The sequence below is a fragment of the Micrasema longulum genome, unplaced genomic scaffold (assembly GCF_059751315.1).
Source record: "Micrasema longulum isolate JH-2025_06_02 unplaced genomic scaffold, ASM5975131v1 h1tg000243l, whole genome shotgun sequence".
Taxonomy (NCBI): domain Eukaryota; kingdom Metazoa; phylum Arthropoda; class Insecta; order Trichoptera; family Brachycentridae; genus Micrasema; species Micrasema longulum.
Genome location: NW_028277448.1, coordinates 66827 through 94547, shown reverse-complemented (window position 1 = coordinate 94547; position 27721 = coordinate 66827). Strand labels below are relative to the sequence as shown.

Here is a 27721-nt window from a genome sequence, read left to right as displayed (position 1 = left end):
TATTTGTAATCATTTAACTGGAGTGACTTTAAAGATAATTTATTGATAAAAATATAAAAATAATACATTTCATGTATATTTATTTCTTAAAACTAAGTAATATTTAAAATATAATAATTTCATTTGCATTAATTACACACTACCCAACAAGTATATCAAATATGAAAACATTTCAGTTATAGTACAAAGTATTTTAAAATTACAGAACTAATTTATTTGCTAATCAAACATCACTTGATTTCATCATAAATCATATTAAAAAAATACTTTTAAAATTTTCACAATCAATTCACAAAACCATAGTTCATTTTATTCTGAATTATTGTATTAATGGTCAAAAACATCGAAGTCTTTATTTTGTATAAACAAAAATGCAAACGTTTATGTTTTTGAGTATCCTTACATACATTTTAATCAAAGTTTACGTGAATTACGCATGTTTCTGGTTTTTGTGGAATAAATTCTTAAATAATAAGAATATATTTTAAAAGAAAATATTAGGTACCTGCACCCTTATATCATAAAAATAACATGCATAGATATTATATTTTTGTTCAACATTTAGCATATGTACGTAGTCTTTAGCAGTCATTGTTTAAAATAGTTCGTTGATGGATGTTTAAGTACATGCGTAAATTATTATTTGTGCTCTGGCAAGTGTCATGAACTCACATATATAATTTATTCAATATCCTAGAGCTGCGATTGCATTAAGGGCTTGAGATATTTATGGAAGGATTCATTCACGGGTTCCGCGTTCAGAGGACTCTTCTCAGCTTCTTCCATTAGGCGCTCGTAAACACGCCCATCGTACGATCCGAGAGCTGAAGACAAGATCTATAAAAAACAGCATAAACACATGTTATTGGTAGTAATGTATGAAATGAGATTGTACTTTTAATAATAGCAAAACACATTTAAAAATTCTTCGATTCTTTATTGTCACTTCCAAGACAAAACTCTACCGAAACTTAATTTATTACTAAACTTGTTAAAATGATATAAATATTTATAGTTAAAATGTACGTTAGAATCAAATTAATATTCATAGAATTACTTTGTAAGGCGGCCCTTGAGGTACTTTATTACAAAAATAGCACTATAAACATTATCCGTAATAATAATAATAATAATAACCATATATTTTAGAGTAGGGGTAAGGGTTTTAGCACTCAAATTCCCAGTAAAAATTATTATATTTAAGAAATATTTATGAGTGAAAAAATATATTTACCTCATCACAAATATCAAAACTATCAACAATGCCAACAGCATTGGGCCTAATTTTTCTAAGAAGTTCCTCCATCCACAGTTGCAAAGTATCCAAATCTTTTTCGGATATAGAAGTGTACTGGAAATAAATATCTTAAATTACTAATATGTAATAAAGTCTGGTTTTGTTTTTTGATATTTTTTCATCAAATACATACATAAAGGGGTAATTTTGTAGTATTAATTATGTATAAATTTACTGAAATTGTTATTTTATTTTTATCCTTTTTTATTCATTTTGATTATTTACAAAAAGAAGCACAGATACATAATGGCACAAAAGCTTCATGTACTAGATTTTACTTCTGAATGTATTATAATTATAACTTTATTTAAAGCATACATGTATAAGACATATTAAGTATTGATTTAAATTTTTTAACAGTTCCGGTTTGATTAATAATAAATACCATGTATGTAAGTAATTAATTTACTGAATGGATTTTATTTGCATAAATATATTTTTTAAATATACGATTAGTAATGTATGTTCTTACCCGTAAAAGGTCACCAGAACACTTGAGAGCCCAGTAGACGGCGTACAGCTCTACGAAGGAAATCAGGACTTCCTTGAGGGATGCGGATGCCTTGGAAGCCATGATGTGCATCTGTTCGCTGAATTTTTCTATCACTAAACTTCTGCAATGAGCCTGCAAATAAATAATAAAAAGATGCTCAGATTATAACAACAATATTTTAACATGGTGATAAAAAACTACTGACAGTGAAAAAGGACTTTATTTTTACATTCAACAGTTTATATATTATCGACTTACGTTATCATCAATTCACTATCATTAATTGGGTTGTGGTCCCGTGGCTAGTGTCTCGGACTCACGGACCAAAGGTCCGTGGTTCGAATCCCACTCTACCCCAACTCGATTCCATTTTCTAATAGTGAGTTATTTACAACTCGTTGAAAATGGCCCTCAAAATTAAATATTTGGGTAAATCATAAGAACGCAAATATTACTTTTAAAAAAAAAAATTATGGATAAAAAAAAGATTATATTGAAGATGTGTGTGTGTTTTTGAAACAATAAATATTTCTTTTTTGTTGCAACAGAGAGGAAAAACATTTTTGAGAAGGGAATATGGAAGTCTAAGCATTTACAGGGCTTATGACCTGGATGGAAGAGTTGAGGAAATGTGGATGTTCGAACATAGGCAGAATGGTGAGTGTTACACAGTGTGTAAAGTGACCACTTAAACCAGCCAATGACAGGTCATAAGCCCTGTAAATGCCTAGACTCCCATATTCCCTTCTCAAAAATGTTTTCCCTCTCTGTTGCAACAAATTTAAATATGAGCAACTCCCTAGGGAGAAAATCCAGCCAGTCTGCAAGCATTTGGACATACTCAAAACATTGTTGAATAAATATGTCATTTGTAATAAACATTTAACAAGCAATTAATTGATGATTATGCAAAACTAGATAAAATTATCATTAAAATAGAATTATAAAATACCTCTGCAGCTGCAACAAGCTGAATGGAGGTCATATTCCACGCATCTTCGTGACTTATTCCACTCTTCACGCGTTTGCTGATGTTTTTAGCGCTTACTGCAATTTTGCTAATAAACAAATATAAACAAGTAATTGTCAATATTTAAATCAGACAAGTAAACACATACATTTTTTTCCCTTTCTTCTAGGGCTTTGGAAGTTCAGTGGTTTTTAAAAATATTTTTATGTATCGTATTATCGTCGCTATGATTTTTTCAAGTTTTAATATTATGAAATTACTCTGTCCGTAACGTCACAAGTTGTCCCCGGTGAGTGGTGCTGCTATTTAAGTATTAAGTAAGACTCCGAAGCTGTCAAAATAAACTTAACATTGAAAATAAAGGCCAACAGGAAACCGGAATCTACCACAACGCAAGAAAGAAAGTTTGTTTTCGATTTCTTAAATTTGACATTTCAAATAAAGAACTATTATTTGATTATTGCAGTCCAGTACTTACTTATCTTTTTGGAGGATAAAGTAAATACCTAATGCCTACATTGTTGCAAATAATTTCCACATCGTTCTTAGTTCATTTAAATTTTGATTTGTCAATTATTTAATTTTAGAAATAACATACCTCGATCGATTAATAATAAATTTCATATGGCAAAAATACGTTTGAAATCATTGAAACCTATTCAAATAAAGATATTGATGGGTCTCCGGATGATAAAGACAATTTTTTGGCTCCTGTTAGTGGTATCGAAAATATAAATAAATCATTTGCAGATTACCATATGCCGGTTTTGAACAATAAAAAGGATAAAAAATAATTATTAGAATCGGACACTACTTATAAGCAATTTTAAAATTATTTATTTATTTATTATCATTATATTACATTCACAAAATTATAATTTATGTAAAGTTGCTTTGACTGAATATTTACCTCGTTCTAAGACAGTAAAACAAAAAAAAAAAAAAGAGTAATAAATTTATAGAAACAGTTATAAAGATACAGGACAAAGTGAAAAACAAAGTAAAAAATGGAGTAAAAACATGGTAAAAAATGTAGTAAAAACATAGTAAAATGTAATAAAAACATAGTAAAATTGTAGTAAAAACATCGTAAAAATGTAGTAAAAACATAATAAAAATGTAGTAAAAACATAGTAAAAATGTAGTAAAAAAAACGTAGCAAAAAAAATAAATTATAAAAACAAAGTAATAAATGCAGTGAAAACATAGTAAAAAACCATGAAAATATATAAATATGTCTATAAAAATATTTTGAAACTCAGTAAAATGCTAAATAAAAACAGAATACATAGTAAGAAACATATTTAAAGTCATAATAAAAAAATGAATGTATGTTGTATAACAAAAAGCATATTTAAAGAAAGAAAAATAAAAAAAACAAAAAAAACAGCATACTAAAAAATAAAGTAAAAGATGTAATAAAAGTTTAAAAAAATAAATACATAGTTAGAACAAGTTAAAAAGTCATGAGGATCTTAAAAATTAAATCAGTAAAAAACTAAAAATATATATTAACAATTTAAATTAAAACATGTGTTGGCCATCTAACAGCCACCATTAACCCCTCAGACTCCCTGCGACCAATTTCTCCAAGGAAAGTAGTTAGCAACCTCTTTAGCTTGTGATACTTGCAACATTTCCATGACTCTAGCATTATATTATATAGCTTTTGTCCTATGTAGGAGTATTGTCTCTGTGCTAAGGAAGTTCTAACCATTTGTCGAGAAATCAGATTGTTACTGGAACTCCGAGTCTCATATTGATAGGCAACTGATGGATGTATATCTCTGTTAATTATTATATATAATTATTTAAAAACTGCTTATATTAGGTTGGGGAAAATGTAATTTCGTATTTCGCGCCCTTTTTTTTCAACTAAGTATATCTCGTTCATTATAGGTCACATCGGATCTTACAATACGGCGTTGTAAAGGTGTGAGTGTATACTACAAACGCTTCTTTGACAGTATTGCGCTTGGTCAGTTCAGTCGTGAACTATCGTGCGTTGAGTATAGAGGTCTCAAAGGAAGCAATTTGCCATATTTAAAATTTTTACTACCTGAAAGGGAAAAACGAGTCGAAAGCAACCAAATAAATTTGCAATGTATACGGGGCCGATACTCTTTCAGTTTGTGTTGCACAACAGTGGTTCGAGCGATTTTGTCCGAAAATATCGAGATAGACTGTCATGATAACAGTCGTAGCATCACCCAGGAACTGAATATCGATCATAAAACTGTTTTGTACCATTTGCAGAAGGCTGGATTTAAAAAAAAAGCTCAATGTTTGGGTGCCACATGAGCTGACGCAAAAAAAATTCATGGATCGAATTTCCATCTACGAATCACTGCTGAATCGCAACAAAATCGGCCCATTTCTGAAGCGGATGGTGACTGGTTATGAAAAGTGGGTCACTTACGACAACATCAAGGAACAGAGATTGTGATCGAAAGCCAACAAAGCGGCCCAGACTGTGGCCAAGCTAGGACTGACGGCCAGGAAGGTGTTGCTGTGTGTTTGATGGGATTGGCAGGGAATACTCTACTATGAGCTGCTCCCCTTTGGCCAAATGCTCAATTCTGCCCTCTACTGTGAACAACTCGACCGTTTGAAGCTGGCGATCGAACAGAAGCAGCCAGCAATAGGAGAGGGATCGTGTTTCATCAGGACAACGCCAGGCCGCACACATCTTTGATGATAAGCCAGAAGCTCCGGGAGCTCGAATGAGAAGTTCTTATGCATTCACCCTATAGTCCAGACCTGGCACCAAGTGACTACTACGTGTTCCTGTTTATGGCCAAAGCGCTTGGGAATACAAATTTGGCCTCAACAGAGGCCTGTGAAAATTGGTTGTCCGAGTTTTTTGCCAATAGGCACAAGAGCTTCTACGAGAGGGGCATATGAAGTTGGATTCTCGTTGACAACAAGTTATCGAAAAGAACGGCGCATATTTGACTTAAATCAAAACACTTTTTATATAGCTTCGAAATAAAACAAAAAATACGAAATTACTTTTTCCCCAACCCTATATTTTTTTAAATGAATAAACGTTTTTTTTTTAAATTTATTTTATATTTTTATTTACTCAATAATCCACCACGTAGGAAACAAACTTCCCGTACAATAATTAAGTCAATATTGAAGACAAAGACTTACCCAGCAGCCATGACTTGGAAACCCTCAATAATGCCTTGCAGAGTGGAACTCCAGCGGGAATACTTCTTCTTGATGGCTTTAGTAAAGTAGCTGACTGTTGGAGTCATCTCTGATCCACTCTGTGCTTGGTGCCACGACTTTATCAAAAACCTATGAACATGACATATTATTTACTATGGTTTTGTTTTTAACGTGAGAAAAAGCCCTAATAATTGTCCTAATCTTTAAAAAAAAACTTATTTTACCTCAGAGTAATTCATTGATGCATATATATTATCAAGGAATTCAAAGATTAGAACATGCATTAATTGGAGGGTATTTTATTTATCTTATAGAAACAAATCGTCCACAATGATTAAATTATATAATAAAGGTAAAGTTGAAAGACACCAGCAAAGTTTCTAAATAATAAACATACATATTAAATTACGAAACATTCTTAAATGTAAAATGTTTTGGAAAAGTCAGTTAATCAATTTGAAAAGCACAAATTAAATTATATGAAGACAAAGTGATGATGATTTTTGCTTTAAAAAAATGCTTAAAATTTTCATATTAAAATCATAAAGAAAGAGCTTAATTTACACGGTTTTTTTTTCTATGAATTTCATACATAGTAATCCCAGATGCATTGACTTCCATTGTATAACGCCATCTAAATGAAATCTTGTTTGTAATTATAATAATAAAAACTTTGTATTTAGTTTAATTCCACTTTTATTTTCAGACCAGTCTGGTGATGTCGGTCACTGGTGAAAATTATAAATAAAAATGGAATGAAACTAATATTATTAAACTAGTATTTTTATTGTATTTAATAAAATTTTGATAAAGGTAAAAAGATAACATGTTAAGAATTACCTTGCTGTTTGCAGTAGGAGTACGGTGTTCTCTCCCTCATAGGTGCAGGCGGCCGTGACCAGTCCATACATGGCGGGCAGATTACTGCAGGCCATGTAGCCATGCCCGCCACATGCCAGGCGGCACGTCTCCACCCCCGCCGCCGCGTCTGCGGTGCACACGGCCTTCAGACAACATGCCAGGGCGTGTAACTGGAAACAGACCATTCCACCAGTGAAAATTGTATTTACGATATATTAGCTCCTGGACAAGCATCTTGCCATGTAATGAACTATCTTGATAATATACTGAGATGTACTAATGCAATTTACTTAAACTTAATTTAAAAGAGGTTTTGGTGTAATTATGTATAGAAAAAAAAAAGAAAACATGTGTATCAACAATGTTGTGAGTATGTCCAAATGGCATTTACTAACCATTTACAGGACTATGAACTGTCATTGGCTGGTTTAAGTTGCCACTTCACACACTGTAACATTCACCATTCTGCCTATGTTTAAACTTCCACATTTCCTCAACTCTTCTATCTGTTGACTTTTGTGAAGTAAAACTAAATGCTTAGATGTTTTCCCTCTCTGTTGCAACAAAGTTAGATATAACATTTGGACATATTCAAAACATTGTTGATAAAACTAACCGGTGTTAGAAGTATAAATATTGAAAAATTGTTTTCAGGCGTTGCCTAGTAGATGAAATGGTTCGGCTGGAGGAATCTCACCCACATGATAAAGGTTTTAGCTATTTTACGCCCAGTAAATGTCTAGACTTCTCTGTTGCAATAAGTTTAGGGTTTAGATCAAAACATGTGTAAATTATACAAACACCATAGAAAGTAACTGACAAAAAGAAAATAGCAACAACATACAACTTGTAATATTTTTTTAATACGCAATACAGAAAATTGAATACAAATATAATCAGTACCATCGATAAATAAATAATTTATTGCATATGTACCAAGAATTTCTATTTACTCTTGGTATGATGTCACCTAAGTCTACAAAGAATACAAGACTTGATATATCTGTCTAATTTTTTAAAAATAATGAGGTCATATTTTGTTAACAGGCCTAAATCATATGTTTTATTATTTTTATAAATTATGGAAAATAGGTTTATTAAACAGTATACGTATACAATATATGGATGTGTTTTCAAATACCCGCATTTAAAAATATCTAGTTTTTTGCTTAATGTAACACGACATTACGGCACCATTTGTAAAGGGAATTTTTAGCAGTCTCTTAAGAGTTGATCTAATAGTTTGTATTCTTTAAATACCTCAGGGAGTCTATCCAGTTCTCCAGCATCCATCTCAGAAGACACATTGTTGTAGTGATCCCACAACCACGTAGCGGTTAGTTTATATGCATAGCTGGCGGCAATGTTTGGAAACAGTTTATATTGCTGTGTAACATAATCAATTATCTGCGGCTCTGGTTCACTGGAAAAGCCAAATAATGACAAAATGTACATACTGTAATTACCATAAAATCAGAGGCGGAGGACCCTGTGGAACAAGTGAGGCAGAGCCTCACTAAGAAATCATTGCTATTTCCCAGTACCTAATATGTATTTAAACTCGCACTATATCAATTAAAAACATCATTATTTCAATTAACGATACGGTTGAATTTTGCTTGAAAATAACGAACATAAGATAAAATAACACGAAATACGTAATTACAGTTTTTGAAACATGCTAAATACATCTTTACTGCTATTGCATAAGGTTAATTTTTGAATACGCGGGATGACACACGTAAATATTAAGCCAACTGAAGCGATGTTTTTGAGAGCTTCTAGTTTGTGTATACGTATTACTCAATGACAGAGTGTAAGTGAGTTTTGTTTATCACACATCCAAACAAGAAATTTGAACTGAATACAAAGATTTCTTTGCCTCAATAATCTTGTGGAAGGGAGAAGAGCGTGGGTCGCGGGTCAATCGTCCACCAGTGCTGCCAATTTAGCGACTTTGTCGCTAGATTAAGCGACATTTTGACATTGAAAACTACTTTTTTTAGCGACAAATAAATTCTAGCGACTTTTAAGCGAGCTGTCAAAAGTTAAAGTAAAAATGGAATTACTTGTGATAAAGAAATTTTACTCCCTAAAATATAAAAAGGAATGGGAAGACGGACATTTCAAGTTTATTTTATTAAAATTAAATATTTTTGTCTTACTTATAAAAGCGATTTTCTTATGAATGTTGATAAATCGAAAGTGATGGTTTTTGAGAAGGATGAAAATATAACTAAATGTGAGATCAGTGTGAACGGAGATATTCTGAATCAGGTAGAAGAATTTGTGTATCTGGGAAGTATGTTTACTAGGGATGGAAAGACCGAGAAAGATATTGAATGGAGGGTGAGTGCCGGGACCAGGATGAATGGTGCACTGAAATCTACTTTGGCAAACAAATGTTTATTGCAGGAGGCTAAACTAGCAGTTCACAACGGAGTTCTAGTGCCAACTCTAATGTATGGGAGCGAAGTATGGAATTGGAAAAATGATGATGAAAGTAGGTTAAATGCTGTCGAAATGCGATCCCTCAGGCGAATTTGTGGCAAAACGATGTATGATAGGTGCACAAATGTCGAGATCCGTGAACTGTGTAAGACTGAGATATGCATTATCGACAGAATCAAGAAAGGGGTGCTGCGTTGGTTTGGACATGTAGAGCGAATGGACAACGAAAGAACGGGTTAAAGGATCTATGATGCGAATGTTGATGGATGCAGAAAACGAGGAAGGCCGAGAAGGACATGGCACGAGCAAGTCCATCAAATACTTGAAGATGGACATGTCAAAAGTAGAAATAATCGGCGTGCGTGCATGAGAAGATGTATGAATGTAGAGGAAGCGAGGTCTGTATGCCAAGATAGCGTGATATGGTATTCTATCCTCTCTGCCTACCCCTACGGAGAAACGGCGTGATGGTTTGTTTATTTGTGAATACCAGTGCCCTTAAAAGGATTTTTGACGTTAGAGGCGCTGAACAAATTGCCGAAATATAATTTTTCGGTTGGTATGGATAGAAGTATGTATATAGTAGGATTGGAGTATTGTAAACACACACTAAATATTATCTCTTAATCTGAGCTTCACTAGAAATTAGGTATCAAAGATGCCACTGCATAAAATATAATATAAAAACATATTCATTTATCTATGATTACACTTAAATAATATACAATTCAATTTGAATAACAATAAATAATTATTACTTGGGTTTTGGCTGAGATTGCCTCCGTATAGCTGAGTATCTAGTAGCTATTGTTACAGCCTTAGATAAATAATTAGCCATGTCCTGAATCAATACAACACGCACAAACATCATTGTTCCATATGTCAACTTGGATGAGGGAGATTTAACATATGTACCATCCTGAAAGCAAAACAATAATGCTTAGACATCTTTATTATACATATATATAATACATTCCTTTCTCAAAAAGTTTCTTCTTTCTCTATTGAAATATTTATTTGTGTAAAAATGGAGTTTAACATAACGTAATATAAAACATCCTAGGACTTAATATAAAGTCACGCCTAGGTATAGTGGTAGAATACGAATGAGAATTCCATCCTCATTCTACCACTATGCCTAGGCGTATTATACCAAGTTTACAAGTAAGGCCCCCCAAGTATAAAAGCAAAAAATATGTTTTCAAATTGATTTGCACAAAGTTAATGCTTTAAATATTAATAAATATTTTTCAGTTTGTAGTTGAATTGTATAGGTTTCTTATGTCGCGAGAAAAATATACATAATTTTACATTAGTCAATGTTGAGTTAAAGACAATAATTGGTGTTGCACCATTCATTAAAACAATTAACATCCTGTTGAAAAAGAAGACAATCATTAAGGGATTCGATAAGTTTAAGTATCTTGTTGTCATTAGCAAAATGACAGAATTTTACATTTTGAAAAAAAAAGATTATTTCATTTATAAAAATATCAAATAAAATAGAGCAAGATGGGCTCCTTGAGGTTTTCCAGATGTAACAGTGATTGAAAAAGACAAGAAATTATTAATTTGAATTAACGGTTTTCTTTCACTTAGGTAAGACCTGAATAATGATAATAAAGAATCTCTTATACTAGTGGCCTGTAATTTAGCCAGAAGAATTGTGTGATTGACTTTATCGAAAGCTTTAGAAAAGTCTGTATAAAGGCTGAAGTGATAGCAGTAGTATAAGGAAGCAGATTGGTTTACATCAACTTACCTAGTTGAAGTAATTGCCCCACAATATAACCCTATATCAAATCCATCCATACTAATATTTTTAATGCGAAAGTGTGTTTTTTTGTGTTTCCTTCACGTCTCAACGGAGAACCGATTGACATAATTGGTTGCATAGGGATAGCCGGAGAAGTGAGAAGTAAAATAGGATACTTATTTTTCGTGGGATGTCAAAAAGAATAAATTTGAAATTAATTCTTTAAATTCCTATAATTGTTATTGCTTTATTTACGGTTAGTTTGGTTTGCTTTTCGGTTTAGTTTTGTAGAAGGATTTTGGATTTGTGAACAGGATAATGATGCTACGTCACCATAGACTAACGAATCATCGTATTTCTTTCATTTCTTCACCAAGCTACTTTTAATCCCGATAAAATATACCATTCCATAAGAAAAAATCTTATTGATAAACAGAAACTCTTATTGATAAACAGAAACACGTATTGATAAACAATCCAACTAATAAATTTAATCATTTCTCGCGGGGGTAAAAGCTAGCATATAATATGTGAAAAAGATATCATTGTTTAGTTTTATACATTTTTATTTCTTCTAATACTCCTAAAGTTTTTTTTTATATTGAAAATAATTGTTTTAAATTTATAGTTGTCGTTTAGTAGTTAAAAAAATGCAAGCATAAAATATATCACGTCTCATTAGGAAATAAGGAGGATTATATATTTCTTTCAATCAAGATAGTAAGTATTGAAAATCTAATCAATAAATCAGTAGTGATTATTCTATAAAATAATACCCAAAATAACTACCCATATAAAATAATTCAATAAGTTAACATGAATACCATTCTTGTCAGATTTTTATCTGATAAATAAGTATAAAAACTATGTAAAGATTAATTTTTTCTTAATTAAATCCCTTATTGTAGAATTTACAAAATACAGTCTTTTACAAAAAAAAAAACAAGTTCTTAAACAAACAAACCATCACACTGTTTCCCTGTAGGCAGGCAGAGAGGATAGAATGCCATTTCAATCTCTCTTTGCACACGGACCTCATTTCCTCTACATTCATACATCTTCTCGTGCACGCGCGCCAATTATTCCGACTTTTGACGTGTTCCTTTTCAAGTATTTGTTGGATTTGATCATGCCATATATTTTTTTTGATCTTCTTCAATTTCTTATAAATGCATATGTAAAATTATATTATAAAACTATTCTTTGTTTAAAAAATAAAATAAAAGAAATAAACTTGTAAAATGTATTCCTCTGCACGGGTTTTCCCCGTAAGGAACACATTGTTAATGATGGTTACAGAGGGGAAAAAAAGTCAAGGCGAAATAGCTATAAAATTTAAAATAAATAATTAATACACATAATATAGTGCTGATTAGTTGTCATAATAAAATTTATGGAATTCCCTTCATTCCTCTTTCGTTCCCCAGTTTCCATGTGCATGTTTATTTTGTATTTAACAAACATTTCAAAACAAATTAGAAGTAGAAGGTATAATAATGTAAGATGATCAGTCTTAAGCTTGATATATTTCAGTGAAAAAACACGAATCAAATCAATATTATACATCCACCTTGCGGGAATCAAACTTGGGACCTCACGAATAATAGGCACATGCTCTAAACACAAGACCACAAAGCAGAATAATTTCCAATCTAATTTATTTTTCAGCCATTGAGTCATAAACACTCATCTAGGGTTCTGGTACTTTTCCACACAGAACTGTAGCCTCTGTTCCACCTGGATACTCAGAATACAGTAAATAAAGAGATAAAGTGACAATAGAATACCTCAAGAACTTGGGCATTCTTCATCAACATGTTTTCCCTGGGTATCCTAAAATTGCTGAATCCGAGGAAACCGTTGTTGGTTCCATTCATCCCTAATTTGGAGCCAATCTCTCCAATCTTGATTCCCGGCAGAGGAGCATGAGTCTCCTCATCTCTTAACTGAACAATAAATGGGTGGATTCCGTGACATTCTCCGTTGGTATACAGCTGCGCTACCACTACAGCATAGTTTGCTGTGTGGCCCACTGAAAATAAATTTAGGACATTGTGTTAAGGAAGTGTAATAACTATAAATATTGTCACAGGCCTAATACCCTTATAAATATTTATTTTTGATGTATATTACAAAAGATGGAGAAACTTTTGAGAAGGGAATACGTAAGTCTAGGCATTTACAGAACTTATGACCTGTCATTGTTTGGTTTGAGTTATCGGTTTATGCATCGGCAACATTTACCATTTTTCCTATGTTTGAAAAATGATATTTCTCAAATTCTTTCACCTGAAGATTTTTGTGAAGCAAAAGAGCTGAAATATTTATTGATGTTGGTGAGATTAATTCGAATGATTTGATCTACTAGGCAATGCCTGAAAACACTTCCATTTATATACTTCTTCTTGGACCAGTTAGTTTAATCAACAATAATTATACTTCTAAAAGTTTGTGGACTAGTACTGGATTTTGTCTCCGAGGGATTTTTTTATATTTGATGTAAATTATTACGGCAGGAATTTAGAGCATATTTTTAATTTATTTATTTTATAAGTAAATGAATACATTTTATTTATTTATTTACACCTGGGCAAAACCCGTGTTGAGGTGTTCATTTAGAGCAGTGTTTCCCAGCCTTCTTTATGCCATGCCCCACCGTAGCCTTTTCAAAAGTCAGATGTCCCACTGGCATCTTTTTTAAGTAAACAGCAGGTAAAATTTCAAATCATATTGTAATATGTTTCTAAACAAAAGAACCCCTAATGATATTAAATAAAACCTATTCTAATACATATATTATAACTGAAATGATTACAAAACACAAATTGAAAATGTAATTAAGTAGAATAAAATTAAAACAATAATAAAACACAGGTGACAATTGAAATTGCGTACAAATACACACATATCCTGACGCATAATTTATGATTAAATTCAGTTACGCTTGCTACAAAGAAATTTGATGTCCGGATCTAACTTAGTTAATTTCAGTCTTAGGTCCCCTCTATACCTCTATTAGTTATATCCAATCGATTTCGTTTTTTAATGAGTAAATCGCTTTTGGCGCTAAAACCACATTCCACCAAATAAGATGAGGGAAAGGGTAATAATAATTTTCTGGCATGCAAAGTAATATTAGGATATTTTGTGTTAGTTTCTTCGCAAATCCATGCCATTATTCCTACATCCTGCATAGTTTCTGTGTTTTAAGATAATTATTGAAATTGTAACGGGTTTCATTCTATTTAAAATACTATTTGGCGTAGATTTTAATTTTGTACATCTCAGGCATTTTTTTGTATGACCGATGAGTATTCCCCTTTATATGTGGAATGCTGATGTATCTCAACTCTGAAGCGTGGTGCCCCACCTCTGAGGCGTACGCCCCACCGTGGGAAACACTGATTTAGTGTTTATTTTATGTACCTAGTTATTTTAGCAGGTATTTAATATTTTTTTTAAATATACAAAAATAGTTAGCTTAAACGTTTAAAAAATGTAGATACATATATCTGCACCTTAGAAGATAAAACACGGGAGTCCACTTTTTGCTGGTTTGAAGTTATAAACGCATAAATTATTGCAATAAGCTATTTTATATGTTAATAAAACTGACTGTTGCTGTTTTATGACTCATTTCAACATAAAAATGCATTTTTATGTTGAAATGAAGATCTGAAGACCAATTTGTTTTTATAGAAAAAAATATCAGTAGTCTAAGATATGCTATTTTAATGTGTACAACAAAATAATCATTATTTTACATTAAAAGTTCTTTATAGATTGATATTATCTTCTTTGGTTCATGATGTTTTGGAAATCACAAAATCACGAAATTTTATTTCTTGAATATTTCGTTTATCCTTTAAGGTACAGATATAATGTAAACATTTCTCAGTATTCTAAAATTATTTCATGATGTGATTGATTTATGCCCATTTTTGTATGAGATATCACTATATAATTCAAATAATCGATCATTATCAACCTTGATTTACAATTTTATTTGAACTTAGCGCCGTTTTTTAGTCAATGCTCAAAGTTCAAAAAATAGATACCTGTATTTATTTACTACGTAGAAGCATAAAAAAAAATGCTACTTTGCGCAATATATTATTGAGAAAACTATTTTAAGTGCAATTATGAACATTCGAGAAGTTTTAGAATATCGCACTACTTTTGAACTTTGTTCCCAAACTGAGAGAATCTCTTACAACTTGTATTATCATTACAATATAAGAAATACCCAATTGCATTTTGCCTATATGAGCGTAGTGACTTACTTGATCTTGAAGGTACACATTGGAGATATATAATATTGCCTAAATTGCACATGAATCATTTTTGGCGGCTTCCATGATCTAGTGGTTAAGACACTCGACTCACGCACGGAAGGTTCTGGGTTCGATTCTCGGTGAGAACACAAAATTTAAAATGTAATTTTTCTCAAGTCCGGGTGCTCTGTGCTGGAATTCGCAACTGTAAATGGGCCTCCTAGCCTGTTGTGGTGCAAAATATATATATATATATATATATATACCTAAATTTCCTCTAAGATCATACACCTATTTTTTATTCACTATTTACACGCTACACTCTTAAAATAAGCTATCAAATTACTTTTGAAATTTTAGTAGCAATATAAATAATATATAAATTTAAAAAAATTTTAGAAAATAATTTTAAATAAATGCTTACATCCACCGGGCCACCACTTATATGAAGTGAGAGTGGGGCTGTTAAGAATAAACTCCTTGGTTTGAGGATCATACTTGGCTGTTGTCTCTAGGCCGCGAATAAACGTACCGTGGCCGAGTTCAGTCTGAAAACAAATAATATTAGAATGTTTATGTGAAAGAAATAAAACATAAGTATTGAATAATGCATGAAATAATGTCTAAAATCTTGAACTTTGTGCAATAAGAAAAATCTCATTCTCATTTTTTTTTTCAATAAGCTTAGAGTAAAAATAAAAATCTTTTTTTTTTGGTTGCGAATGTTAATTAAATTTACATATTAATTTCATATCTTATCCCAGTGCAAAAACTTCAAATAATTACGTTAATTAATTCATTTGTGTTTTTAGCCAGTAAAATAAAATATTTTTGACGGTCTTAGAACAGGGATTAGTTAGTTAATTAGTTTAGATTCTGTCTAAGGGAAGGGACCATTGCAGGAGACTGCTGCGAGATATTGCATAGATTTATATTCTATTAAGCGTGTTGTCCAGATGTTTATTAAAATATATGTTTATATAATCATTTTTAATTTTGCTATTCTTTAATGATATGCAAGATTCCACTTCCATTATGCTGTATCCCAAATCAACACAGGGCTTTTGGCCTCGTAAAGCTAGGGATACGCTATTATTATTTTTGTAATGTGAATAAATAAAGAAATAAAAAAAAGTTGAAGGTTACTAACCCTATTTATACTGTCAGAGTAACTTTATATTAATGTAGTTATACATATGTGTTATTATTTTGCAGCTATTTAAACGTATGTATAATAAGATAAATAAATAGCGCAAAATATATTTTATGAGCACACACAAAAAGAGAGCTACTCTGAAACAAGAGGAAAGCATAAGTTTTTGCATTTAATATTTATAATTTGCAAATATTTAAACTTTTCATATCACTATCCTAAATATGAATGTGTAATATATTCTGACAATGCAGATTTTGATTTCAATTATTAAATTGAACATTATTAATTACATGTATTAACATGTAATTTTTTGGAGACATTGTTTTGCAAATACTGACAACAATAATTACGCCGCTTTATTACTAGTACAAGTCAACAGTTTTGAACAAATTGTCAAAAATTTTGTTGTGTCCTCTTGCTCTTTTAAAATGGAAAAAAATGGACGCAACTTATGTTAACACTAAAAAAATTAGTAAATTATGTATTCTCCTTCATTATTTTACAAGAAATTAGTTATTATAGAATCTTCACTGCACACTGCACAAATATCCCGAGCACCTTTGGCAGTTTTGTTTCCTTGATTAAACGCGAGCAGAAGGAGGTGTCGAGAATGGTCACTTTCATCTACTTGACATTTCATTTTGAACGCTTGTTATCAAATAAAATAATACGGGGGTTGCTACTTAAGTTTTGAGATATGGCAACACCAGTGTAAATTTGTCAAATCTGACATTGTCATTTTTAATGGAAAACGTACTCAGAACGTTTTGTCATACGAGTGATATTTGGGTTGTTTACAGACACTTTATTTTGTGAAAAATTTATTTTGTTAAAAAAATGGAAGACGAGCCAAATCCAACAAAAGTTGTTTGCGCACGAAGCACTTTGAATCAAATAATCGCCTGTTTTTTCGGAATAGCTGGACATGTCGCCACCGTTTTATTAGAGCAACGTAGAATGGTCAATTCTGAATGGTACACCACCATTTGTTTTCCAGAAGTGTTCGGAACAATAAGGGAAACCAATTGCAGAAGACAAATCATTCTCCACCTCAACAATGCAAGCTGTCACACATCAGCTCAAACAAGAAAATTTTTGAGCATTCAAAACATCGAATTGATGTGTCATCCGCCGTACAGTCTTGATTTGGCACCCAATGATTTTTTCTTATTCCTGCATATTAAAAATAAATTGCGAGGTCAACGTTTTTCGACGCCTGAAGAAGCGGTTGATACGTTTAAATCACATGTTTTGGAGTTACCTCAATCGAACTGGAAAAAGGGCTTTGAAAATTGGTTCAAACGCATGCAAAAGTGTATTGATCTTTAAGGATAATATTTTGAAAAACAATAAAGCCAATTTCAAAACTCAAAACTCAAGTAGCAACCCTCGTATATGTAACATAAAAACAAACACAATATCTTTCGACTGACGACTTCGACCATTTAGTTTTATGCTCATTTTTAAATTTGGAAAAAAAACATACACGACTTATGTTAACATTCAATATTTTACCACAGTGCAGAAGATGAATACCAATTTAATATTGGTTAATTTTACGAATGCTAGTAAATAAATATCATTAAAAAAAGTCAATGATAGGATTAAAAAAACATGATGATAAAAAATAATCGATACATCACATTACTGTGATTAAGATATATAATAAGAAGCAAAGGTCAATGGAAACAGATTCTGATTGATGTCATGTCAACATAATAAATGTGTATATTTATACTACACGTAATACAGTTACTGTCAGAGTAAAAGAATTATATTTATACAAATTAATGATGATTCTTCTAAAAATTATAAAATGTGAAGAATCAGGATGTGGTCCCGTGGCTAGTGTTGCGGCCTCACGGATCAGAGGTCTGAACCGTTTTTTTAATAGTGAGATATTTACAATTTGTTGAAAATGGCTACCAAAATTGAAATATTTGGGTAAATTATAAGAACGCTTATATTTCATTATTATAAAAAAAAAAGTTTAAGCAAAAGTTATTTCATATTGTGTAGATAGTGTAAATAATAATTTTGTTACAATTATTATACTAATACAGCAATTATATTGTTCAAACATATTATAAAATGAATTTAAAGAACTAACTGAACAGTGAAAATCTAATTAAAGACTTTAAAGCCAACTACACCATAAAATAGAACAGAAAAACCATTTTAAGGGTGAATGAAGGTGTTATTTTATTAACAATAGTACTGGTATCCAAAACTTTCACAACACACAAAACAACACTCTTTCCTCTATCGTTCTTGCTCTAACTATAATGCTTTTTTTCATCTATAGATATATTTCTGGCTGCGATACGATCCCACTTACTATTTAATGATGCTCACACTTACACACACCTGAACACTTACTCCTACACTAATACTCATAAACACACCCTTTTGTTGCAACACAATTTAAAAATACGAATGATTCTTTTTTAGAAACTTTGCTGGTCTGTCTTTAAACTGTATTTTTTTAAATGTTACTATATCATTGTCGACTGTTTGTTTCTTTAAAATAAAATAAATAATAGAAACTTTAACTCCAGATATGATGCTTTTTGTTTTTGTGACATAAAACCTTTATCCGCTCATGTCTTCACTTCTCACTTGCACCTTAATAGTGCGTACGGTATGGCATTACATCACTACTGTAGTATTATCTTGATTAATAATAATTACACAAAGGAAAGATGATCAGAGTTACACTTAAGCATTTAGTCCAGGGTAAACTAGAGACATATTCACAGTTATCATTCTAACACTAATACAACAGTGTCATATTTTTTTATTAACATTGAATAGTAATAACTTTATGGATAAAACATAATTATTATGGCCATTGTTTTGTTATTCTTTTGTTTATTTGTATATCCTAAAAATATGACTTTTTATACTGTGATTGCATCGAGATAATTCTTCTTCTTCTTTTTCTTCAGCCTTATTCTCTCCACTACTGGATAAAGGCCTCTTCCAAACGTCTCCATTCCTTCCTATCACCCGCTTTCATCATCCATGTTTTACCGGCAATAGAGGTGATGACGTCGACCCATCTTTTCTGTGGCCTTCCAACACTTCTTTTATTTGTCCATGGTCTCCATTTTATTATTCTGGGTGTCGACCTGCCATCATTTTGCCTCGCCAAGTGTCCTGCCCACTACCATTTCAATTTCGCTGCACGATCCATTATATCCACGACTCCAGTTCGGCGCCTTATTTCTTCATTTCTTACTCTGTCTCTTAGACATACACCTAGCATCTGTCTTAATAAGGTAATCCTATGTCTGGTAATTTAATTTCAGTGTGGTTAACATAGTAGGTGTGTATAAGGAAAAAAATGATAAAAACCGATTTAGTAAAGTGTTTTACCGGACAAGGTCACTTAAAAATAATTATTTATGACGAAAAAAATCTTACCTGTGCGTATGTACCAATGATACTGCAAGTCCATGCTCGAGATATCCATTCAGCTTGTTGAGCAACTGTTCCTTGCCCCATGATCGCAGGAATGAACATCACATAGTGAAGTGTAATCGGAGATCCATCCTTCAAAATGGCTGACCCCAGCATTCCACCGAGGATATCTCTATTGATACAAAATATAACATAAATAGGAGTAGCAACAAAATCATTATTTTAGCGTACAATACTATTTCAGTCAGCTAATTTCATAATATTGTGGTAGTGCTGTGGACTGAAAGATTTGTTCCGATGGTACAGGGGAAAATATGACAATAAAACGTTTAAAGCTTGTATTCAACCCATGAAAAAACACAGAAAATATATATTTTTTAAAAAAGTAATTGATTATAACCACATTATTTGACAATTTATTATCAAAATATAACTATAATCTGCTCTGTAACTTAACAATTTCAAATAAAATTATCAAATACTTCAATAAAGTTAGCTAAAGTAAACTGCAAATGAGATAAAAGCACATTTGTGAAAGGATTTTGGTATTATATGAAAGCCAGCTTTACATTTTTGGGAGATAGAATTACTTTATGTGCAATAAATGATGAAAAAAATATTCATTTGTGAAAACTTAATCTACGATATACTTGAAATATATTTATACCTAAATTGTTGCATGCCCCCTCCTTCATTTCCTCCATCTTGAAAGTTTTGAATTTTCTTGAAAATGTGACATGCTTTTCGAACAGCTTCTTCATATTTTTCTTTGTGACTTAAATATTCTGGAGGAACGGCGTCCTCAAACACAGGATCCGAAAGAAAATACTGTTCTGTAACAAAATAATAAATAGTATATATTAAACATATGCTTGAATGCTATTTTATTTATTTCTTATTAACGCCTAAAGAGCTTTTATATATACAGAGGTCATAAACAATTTACAAATATAAAAATACAAAATATAAATTTTAATGAAAATTGAGCTGTCTATAGATTTTTAACAAATTTTAAAGAAAATAAGTATGATTAAATTGTAAAAACCCTTGAGATTTATTAAAAAATATAAAATTATTATTATTATTATCATAAATTCTACACCTTTAACATTATTTATCGTTTAGTGCTATTCAAAATTGTTTTAATTTCTTTATTAATAAGTATTGTTTTCTTAGTTTTTTTCAGGCTCAAAATATTTCTATTACCAATTTTAGATTTTTTTTAAAAATATTTTTATAATTGGTAATATAAATTTTATATTGTTTAGACTTCTTAATTTATAAATAACTGTTGTTTTAAATGCTATATATTACTTATAATTCTGCTTACATGTATGTATATTATTGTATTACAAACTATCGCACCGAGAGTGTTTAATATTTTGGAAGAGCGTGTTAAGCCGTGAAGGACAAAATCTATTTTCAAAAAAGAGCTTCAGGACTGAATATTCCTTAGGGGGGGATCTGAGTGAGAAACTCCGTGATAGTTTTTCAAATATTTGAGTTAGTTTATTTAAATTTTATTTTTTCATGTATTTAAAGTGTTTTTTTTATTGCATGTTATTTTATATGCTGATATGCGATGTATTATTTGATTATGTTTTTGATCTGTATAATATATATGGTGATATGTTTGTTGTTAAAGTGTTATAAATATTCGTCCCAACTCAACACAGGACTTTGGTTCCATGGAGTTGGGATTTGTGTCTCAACAAATGTTTAATAAATTTATTGTCAAAAAAAATACATAAAAGGCACTAAGTGCCGTTTATTTCAATATATATTTTTTTATTAGAGCAGTGTGATTGCGATCCCCTTGGAGGTCGCGAGGCAAGGTAGAGTCAAATCTTAAGAAATCTGGCGCTACCCCCTCCTCCAGGGCCTTAATTTTATTTAATCTTTGCATTTCTCATAACTACGACCTTTGTAAAATACCGTTTACACGAGGACAACATATATTTTTTTTGCACCACAACAGGCCAGGAGGCCTAATTACAGTGGTGAATTACATCACAGGGCACCCAGGGCTTGAGAAAAATCACATTTTAATTTTTTTTTGTGTTCTCACCGGGAATCGAACCCGGAACCTTCCGTGCGTGAGTCAAGCGTCTTGACCACTACACCACGGAGGCCGCCATAAAAGATAGGACATTATGGTCTTGTCCCAGCTCCTAGAAAAGCCTCGACCGCGCAGGACAAGACGCTGGGACAATACAAAAATTCGGAAAATTAATACATGACGGCGTTTATTATGAGCGATTTCATGGAAAATATTATTTATTTTATACCAAGATGAACTGGAATTGTTAATTGACGAACTAAATAATAAAAATGCATGTTTGTCGTTGTGACAATCACTATTGTCCTTAGATAAAAAAATGTTAAAAAACACTGCACTAGAGTAGGGTGGGTGCTATAGTGATTGGACATGCTATAGTTCAGTTCAGTGCCGAAAATCGGGGTTCATTATAGTAAATAATCCTATATGTTCTGTTTGCAAAACAGTGAAAAAGAGTACAATTAAGTAAAATTAGGTGTAATACAATTATGCCAAATAAAATTTTAATTAAATTATAAGCACACATATTAGATGCTATCTATCCTCACTAGGTATAGTTAATACTTGTTCTGAGGTAGGTAGCATTTATTTATTTGTATACAATACAGCACATTTAGTCTTAGTAATGAGAGATGATTTAAATATGGAAATCTTATAAAATATGAAATAGTATAAAAAAACATGAAAATTTTCCAAAAATGATAAAACTAAAAAAATCTAAGGTGTCAAAGTAATTGGACACTCTAAATTTAACATAAAAAAATATAAAAATTTATTGCCACCATAATTTTTTTTGTAGTTTTTTTCTTAAAATGAACACATCACATTTATTTATTTTTGACCATTATATTTAGAATGTCCAATTAATGTAGCATGTCTTATTACTAAAGCACCACACTAATCAAATGAACATGTGTTATATTCACATAAGTGTTTGACTATTATGAGTTTTCAGCAATCAGTAAACAATGAGTTATCCTCGTTATTTAAGAATTCACAATGTGAGAATCAAAAACAGATTGAGTGTATTACATGTCAAAGTTCATTTTTAGCATTATACTGTGACTGATGATCTGCATATTTATTATGTACTGGGTTGGTTTCAATTTCCTTGTTTTAGGTATGTACTTATATCACACAAAGGAAAACTTCTATTCTTTGTATTCAATAAATATATTGACTCTTGTGTGGCTGTGATGTCATACTAGTCTACATAGGATACAAGACTCGATATATTATCTCTTTTATTTTTTAAACAATGAAGATGATTTGGAAAGCAAAATTTGTATAACTATGCTGGATTATAATACAAAAAATATTTATCCTTGCTATGCGAATGCATATAACAAGGAAGACAGAGATGCTGTTCTGTGGCCAGTGTTTGTGTGAAACAGATTCAGTCGGTTATCGAAAATGACGGGGGATGCAGGCATGTAAAATGAGTGGCGTATTTATGATTTTTAATTTATTTTGCTAAAACAGCGCTAAATTATATGTTTATTTTTATAAATTGTGGAAAAAGAATTATTAAACAGGTGTCCCCGTGTGTCTTCTGTTTGTGGTAACACAACGTTACATCAGCGCGCAAAGGAATTATTTACCACAGTCTTTTAAGAATTAATGTGCAATATTAAATACTTTTTTAACAGAGATGAAGGTGTCGAGAAAATGGAAGTTTAGGCATTTACAGAGCTTATGATCTGTAATCGGCTGGGTTTAGTGATCACTGCGTGTTACACTGTGTAAAATTCCAAATTCTGCCTTTTGACTTCTATATTATGAATATTAAATAAAAAAAACACTGAATCTGTCAATCAGAAATATACAAAAGCCATTGTTTTACCCAAATTTACCTATACTATATTACTATTAAAATTTGTTCAACAGAGACGGAAAAAAATCTGAGAGGGAAATATGGAAGTCTAGGCATTTATAGGGTTTATGATCTGTCATTGACTGGTTTAATTGGCCAAATTAAACACTGTGTAATATTCATCATTCTGCCTATTTTTAAACATTCACATTTCCTTAGCTCTTCCATCTGTTGACTTTTGTGAAGTAAAAGAGATGAAACCTTTATTGATGTGGGTGAGATTCATATGTGGCTGAATTATTTCACCGACGCCTTTTCACTTTTTCAGTTTTATACTTCTTATCCCAGATAATTTAATCAACAATGTTTTAAGTTTGTCCAAATGCTTGTAGACAGGCTGGATTTCCTTCCTAGGGAGTTATTAATATCTAAATTTGTAACAACAGAGGGAAAACTTTTTTTTAAAGGAATACGGAAGTCTGGGCATTTACAGGGTTTATGACCTGTCATTGGCTGTGTTAAGTGGCCACTTTACACACTGTGTATTCTGCATATGTATAAAAAAACTAAAACTATTATTGATGTGGGTGAGATTCGTATGGTTGAAGTTCTGTAAATACCTAGACTTCCTTATTCCCTTCTCAAAATTGTTTTCCGTCTCTGTTGCAACAAATTTAGATCGTAATAACTCCTAGGGAGGAAATCCAGCCTGTCTACAAACATTTGGACAAACTTAAAAATTGTATATTATTACTATTAATTGTGTTAGTACATTCATAAAGCATCTTTCACAAAAGTAAGAATTTCATTTTCCATATTAAAAATAAGCATAGATATAGTTATTACTTAAAGATAAAATGGCAACATGACAAACAGGAATGTGCCAGAATAAAATTCTCATGAAAATCAGCACATTCATTTAGAGTGCAGAGTTTACATTTTTAAAAATAAATATTGTGAAAGCATTTTAACTACAAAATTGATGACATTGTTTTAGCTTATAAAATAATTATGTGTATTATGTAACATAAAGAAAGTAAATTTTAACTTATCACAGTTCTTATATAATTTCATGAAACTAACACAGCGCATAAATAAAGGTTTCAGCTCTTTAACTTCACAAACATCAACAGATGAAAGAATTGAAGGGCTATAGATGTTCAAATATAGGCAGAATGGTGAATGTTACACAGTGTGTAAAGTGGCCACTTAAACCAGCCATTGACAGGTCATAAGCCCTGTAGATGCCTTGACTTCTATATTACCTTATCTTAAATGTTCTTCATCTCTGTTGTAATATGTTAAGAATCTTCAGTCTACCTTATCTTCACATTCGTTTGAAAATGCCCTAACAAGGCGAAACAATTGTCAGATTTTTAGTTTTTGTGTTTAAAAATAAAATAATCTGTTTTAGTAGACTCAAATCAATGTTTGATTTTTATGTTAAAATTGTAATATGCAGTTCTACAAAGTTCCTAAATAATTGTGATCTTTACATGACCGCTTGTGTTTTAAAAAATTTCATTTATTTTATTTGGAATCCCATTTCATTTAATGCATCTCATTTCCGTTTAGTTCTCTCTACTGATAAAACTATTGCAAAGGAACTTTTTTACTTTGTAAATAATGAATGCATACAGAATAACAACAAATATCATGATCAATTACGGATTTAACATAGGAACAAAAATATAAAAAAAACAAAACTTACAGTTCATTAGGAGTGAAAGGAAGTGGGAAAGGAAAACAGGGAAGGAACATAAAAAGGAAGAAGAAAGAGTAAGTAAGTATAAAACAATGCAAAAATAAATAAACATTTATATAAATATACACATACAACATACATACATACATACATACATATACATACACACACACATTCACATATATGCATAAACAAATACACATACATATACATATGCGCACATATATATATATATATATGAGTAATAATAAAAGAAAGAAAACTAATAAATAGGAACTAGAAATTTTGTTCCATTGCAATTTTGAGATATTTTTTGAAACAATATTTCGTTTCGTTGAAAAGATCTATCATGCTTAAGTTTTTATTGTATGATGAACATACTCCGTTAATGTAATCATTTTTACCCAGATTCGATTGTTGAAGGGAGAGTGAAAAAATATGATTTAGTTAAAATTTATAGAATAAAGAATAAGTAAAATAAACATATCTGCATAACATGTGATGTTAACGACCATATCTGCCTTAGTGCTGGATTTGCCACTTCCTCCATTATTGAGAGCGTTTTTATTTGTTTATTTTGTTTGTGTAAGAAATTGTTCAAGTTTTTCGGTTTATATTTTGTTTGGATATATTTAGTTATAAAGACATTAACCCTGCTTTGTTTCTTTATTGTTCTGAATATGTACTTTAAAAAAAAATTGTATTATTTAGTCCCTACTTGAATTGTAGTAACTCCTGTAAATGTATTTCATTTGTATTATACTTTATATTACATGATAAAAATAAAATAAAAAACATATCTAAATAAATTTATTTGATTATATTGTATTATTATTATACTAAACCATATTCCAATATTTTTCTTGGCTATTAATTAATTATTTATTAATCTGATATAAAATTAAAAACACAATTCATGCGACATAAATTCGAATGTGATTTAAAAATAACAGATAAGAAAATAATCCAAGAATTAGAATAGAATTCCATTGTAATTAGGTAATCAGTTATATTTTCATATAAGCTATAAATTTAAATACTTAGTACACCTTCACTTATTTATTTGACTAATTAGCGCCCCCTAAGCAACTTCAGACAGACAAATTAGTCTTCAAGAATAAGAATGCCATGCCAATCAGAATACTCAAATCAAATACAACAGATCTGAGGTTCAAGTACTGTACAAAATACTGTTAATAAATTTGCCCACTGAACCTTGTATTCATTTTTTACAAACACTTTTTTAAAGGCACTTCTTGCGCCGTTAAAATAGATGAGACGTAACAAAATAAATGCATCATCAGAGTAAATATCTGTATTCTGCATGTTTTTCTTTGCATAATTGAGATACCTTTACAATAATTTTGTCTGTTTTTAATAAGGATTTTGTCACCGAAATACAAAATTGAAATATTTTGTGAAAAAAACGTTCATTTAAGAAATAAAATAAAATTTGTCAAGCTACAGAAACTCGCATATGAAAATAAAAGATGCTAATAAAAACTGAGTGATATGGAATAAAGAAATAGGATTTGTGTTAGTATACTGCATCAATTGTAAAATACTTGAGTATTTTTTCAAGGAAAATTTATATTTACAAGTTTTTTTTAAACAAACCTGTCTTTTTTCGTTCCTGTGTTCTTTTCTCGTCTCCATCTAATAAGTGCGTTAACTCTTTTGGATTAAAAGAACATTTGTCCCGTTCTCTCTGAAGGTCAGGATTACACCCAGCTTCAGGCATTTTGATAACTTTCACTTTACAAGAAAATCTAATTTTCTACACTAAACAACAAATCGACTGCACAGTTATTTAAATTGTTAAATAAGGTCAATTCGATGTAAAACGTAACACTGCACGAATTACAATCATACTTCCCGACCGAAATCTATCGCACCAATAAAGCTAACAAAATTATTGCTGTTTTCCGTTTTATTCTTGATTAACGGTTGAGCAAAGTTGAACCCCACCACTGAAAAAAATAATCACAAACACGAATCAAACGTCATTAACTAGTCAGATAATTTGATAATATCTGCCACAGGGTAGCGTTCAGTTAGATACAATGTTGGACAGGAGTGTTAACGATATGAAGTTATTAAAACTGCCAAATATTAGTTATATTATATGATTGTATGTCACTTCTGTATGCAAAAATTTACGAGTACGCATACACGGCTCATCGGAGAAACGTCACTTTCCACTATTTATGTATTTATCAAAATACAAGATAGTTGTCATGTAGTCTGTGATAGTTGTCAAAGTATGTTTGCCAGTCGCAAGACTTC

The 27721-nt window shown here is 31.0% G+C and overlaps 1 protein-coding gene across 2 annotated transcripts; it reads right to left on the bottom strand.

Annotated features, from left to right (window-relative positions):
- Positions 1-23: 23 nt before the first annotated feature.
- Positions 24-27721, bottom strand: ACOX1 (acyl-CoA oxidase 1). Of its 2 annotated transcripts, XM_088223593.1 has the most exons (14): positions 27596-27633; positions 27053-27405; positions 20526-20691; positions 19862-20030; positions 15704-15827; positions 12793-13037; positions 10008-10168; positions 8059-8221; positions 6778-6968; positions 5917-6066; positions 2743-2848; positions 1770-1922; positions 1235-1351; positions 24-837 (listed from the first exon to the last, which is right to left on the bottom strand). In XM_088223593.1, the coding sequence occupies exons 2-14, from the start codon at positions 27174-27176 to the stop codon at positions 694-696; spliced, it is 2013 nt and encodes a 670-aa protein (XP_088079719.1). In that variant the 5' UTR covers positions 27177-27405; positions 27596-27633; the 3' UTR covers positions 24-693. The 2 variants fall into 2 exon arrangements, with proteins under 2 accessions (XP_088079719.1, XP_088079718.1); XM_088223592.1 differs by having other exon boundaries at positions 27053-27721.

Coding starts and splice junctions, on each gene's coding strand:
- ACOX1 (XM_088223592.1), bottom strand. CDS start 27,176: ATGCCTGAAGCTGGGTGTAATCCTGACCTTCAGAGAGAACGGGACAAA. Junction 20,692..27,052: donor ACAGGAACGAAAAAAGACAG/GTTTGTTTAAAA, acceptor ATTTTGTTACAG/AACAGTATTTTCTTTCGGAT. Junction 13,038..15,703: donor TAAGTGGTGGCCCGGTGGAT/GTAAGCATTTAT, acceptor ATTTATTTTCAG/TGGGCCACACAGCAAACTAT.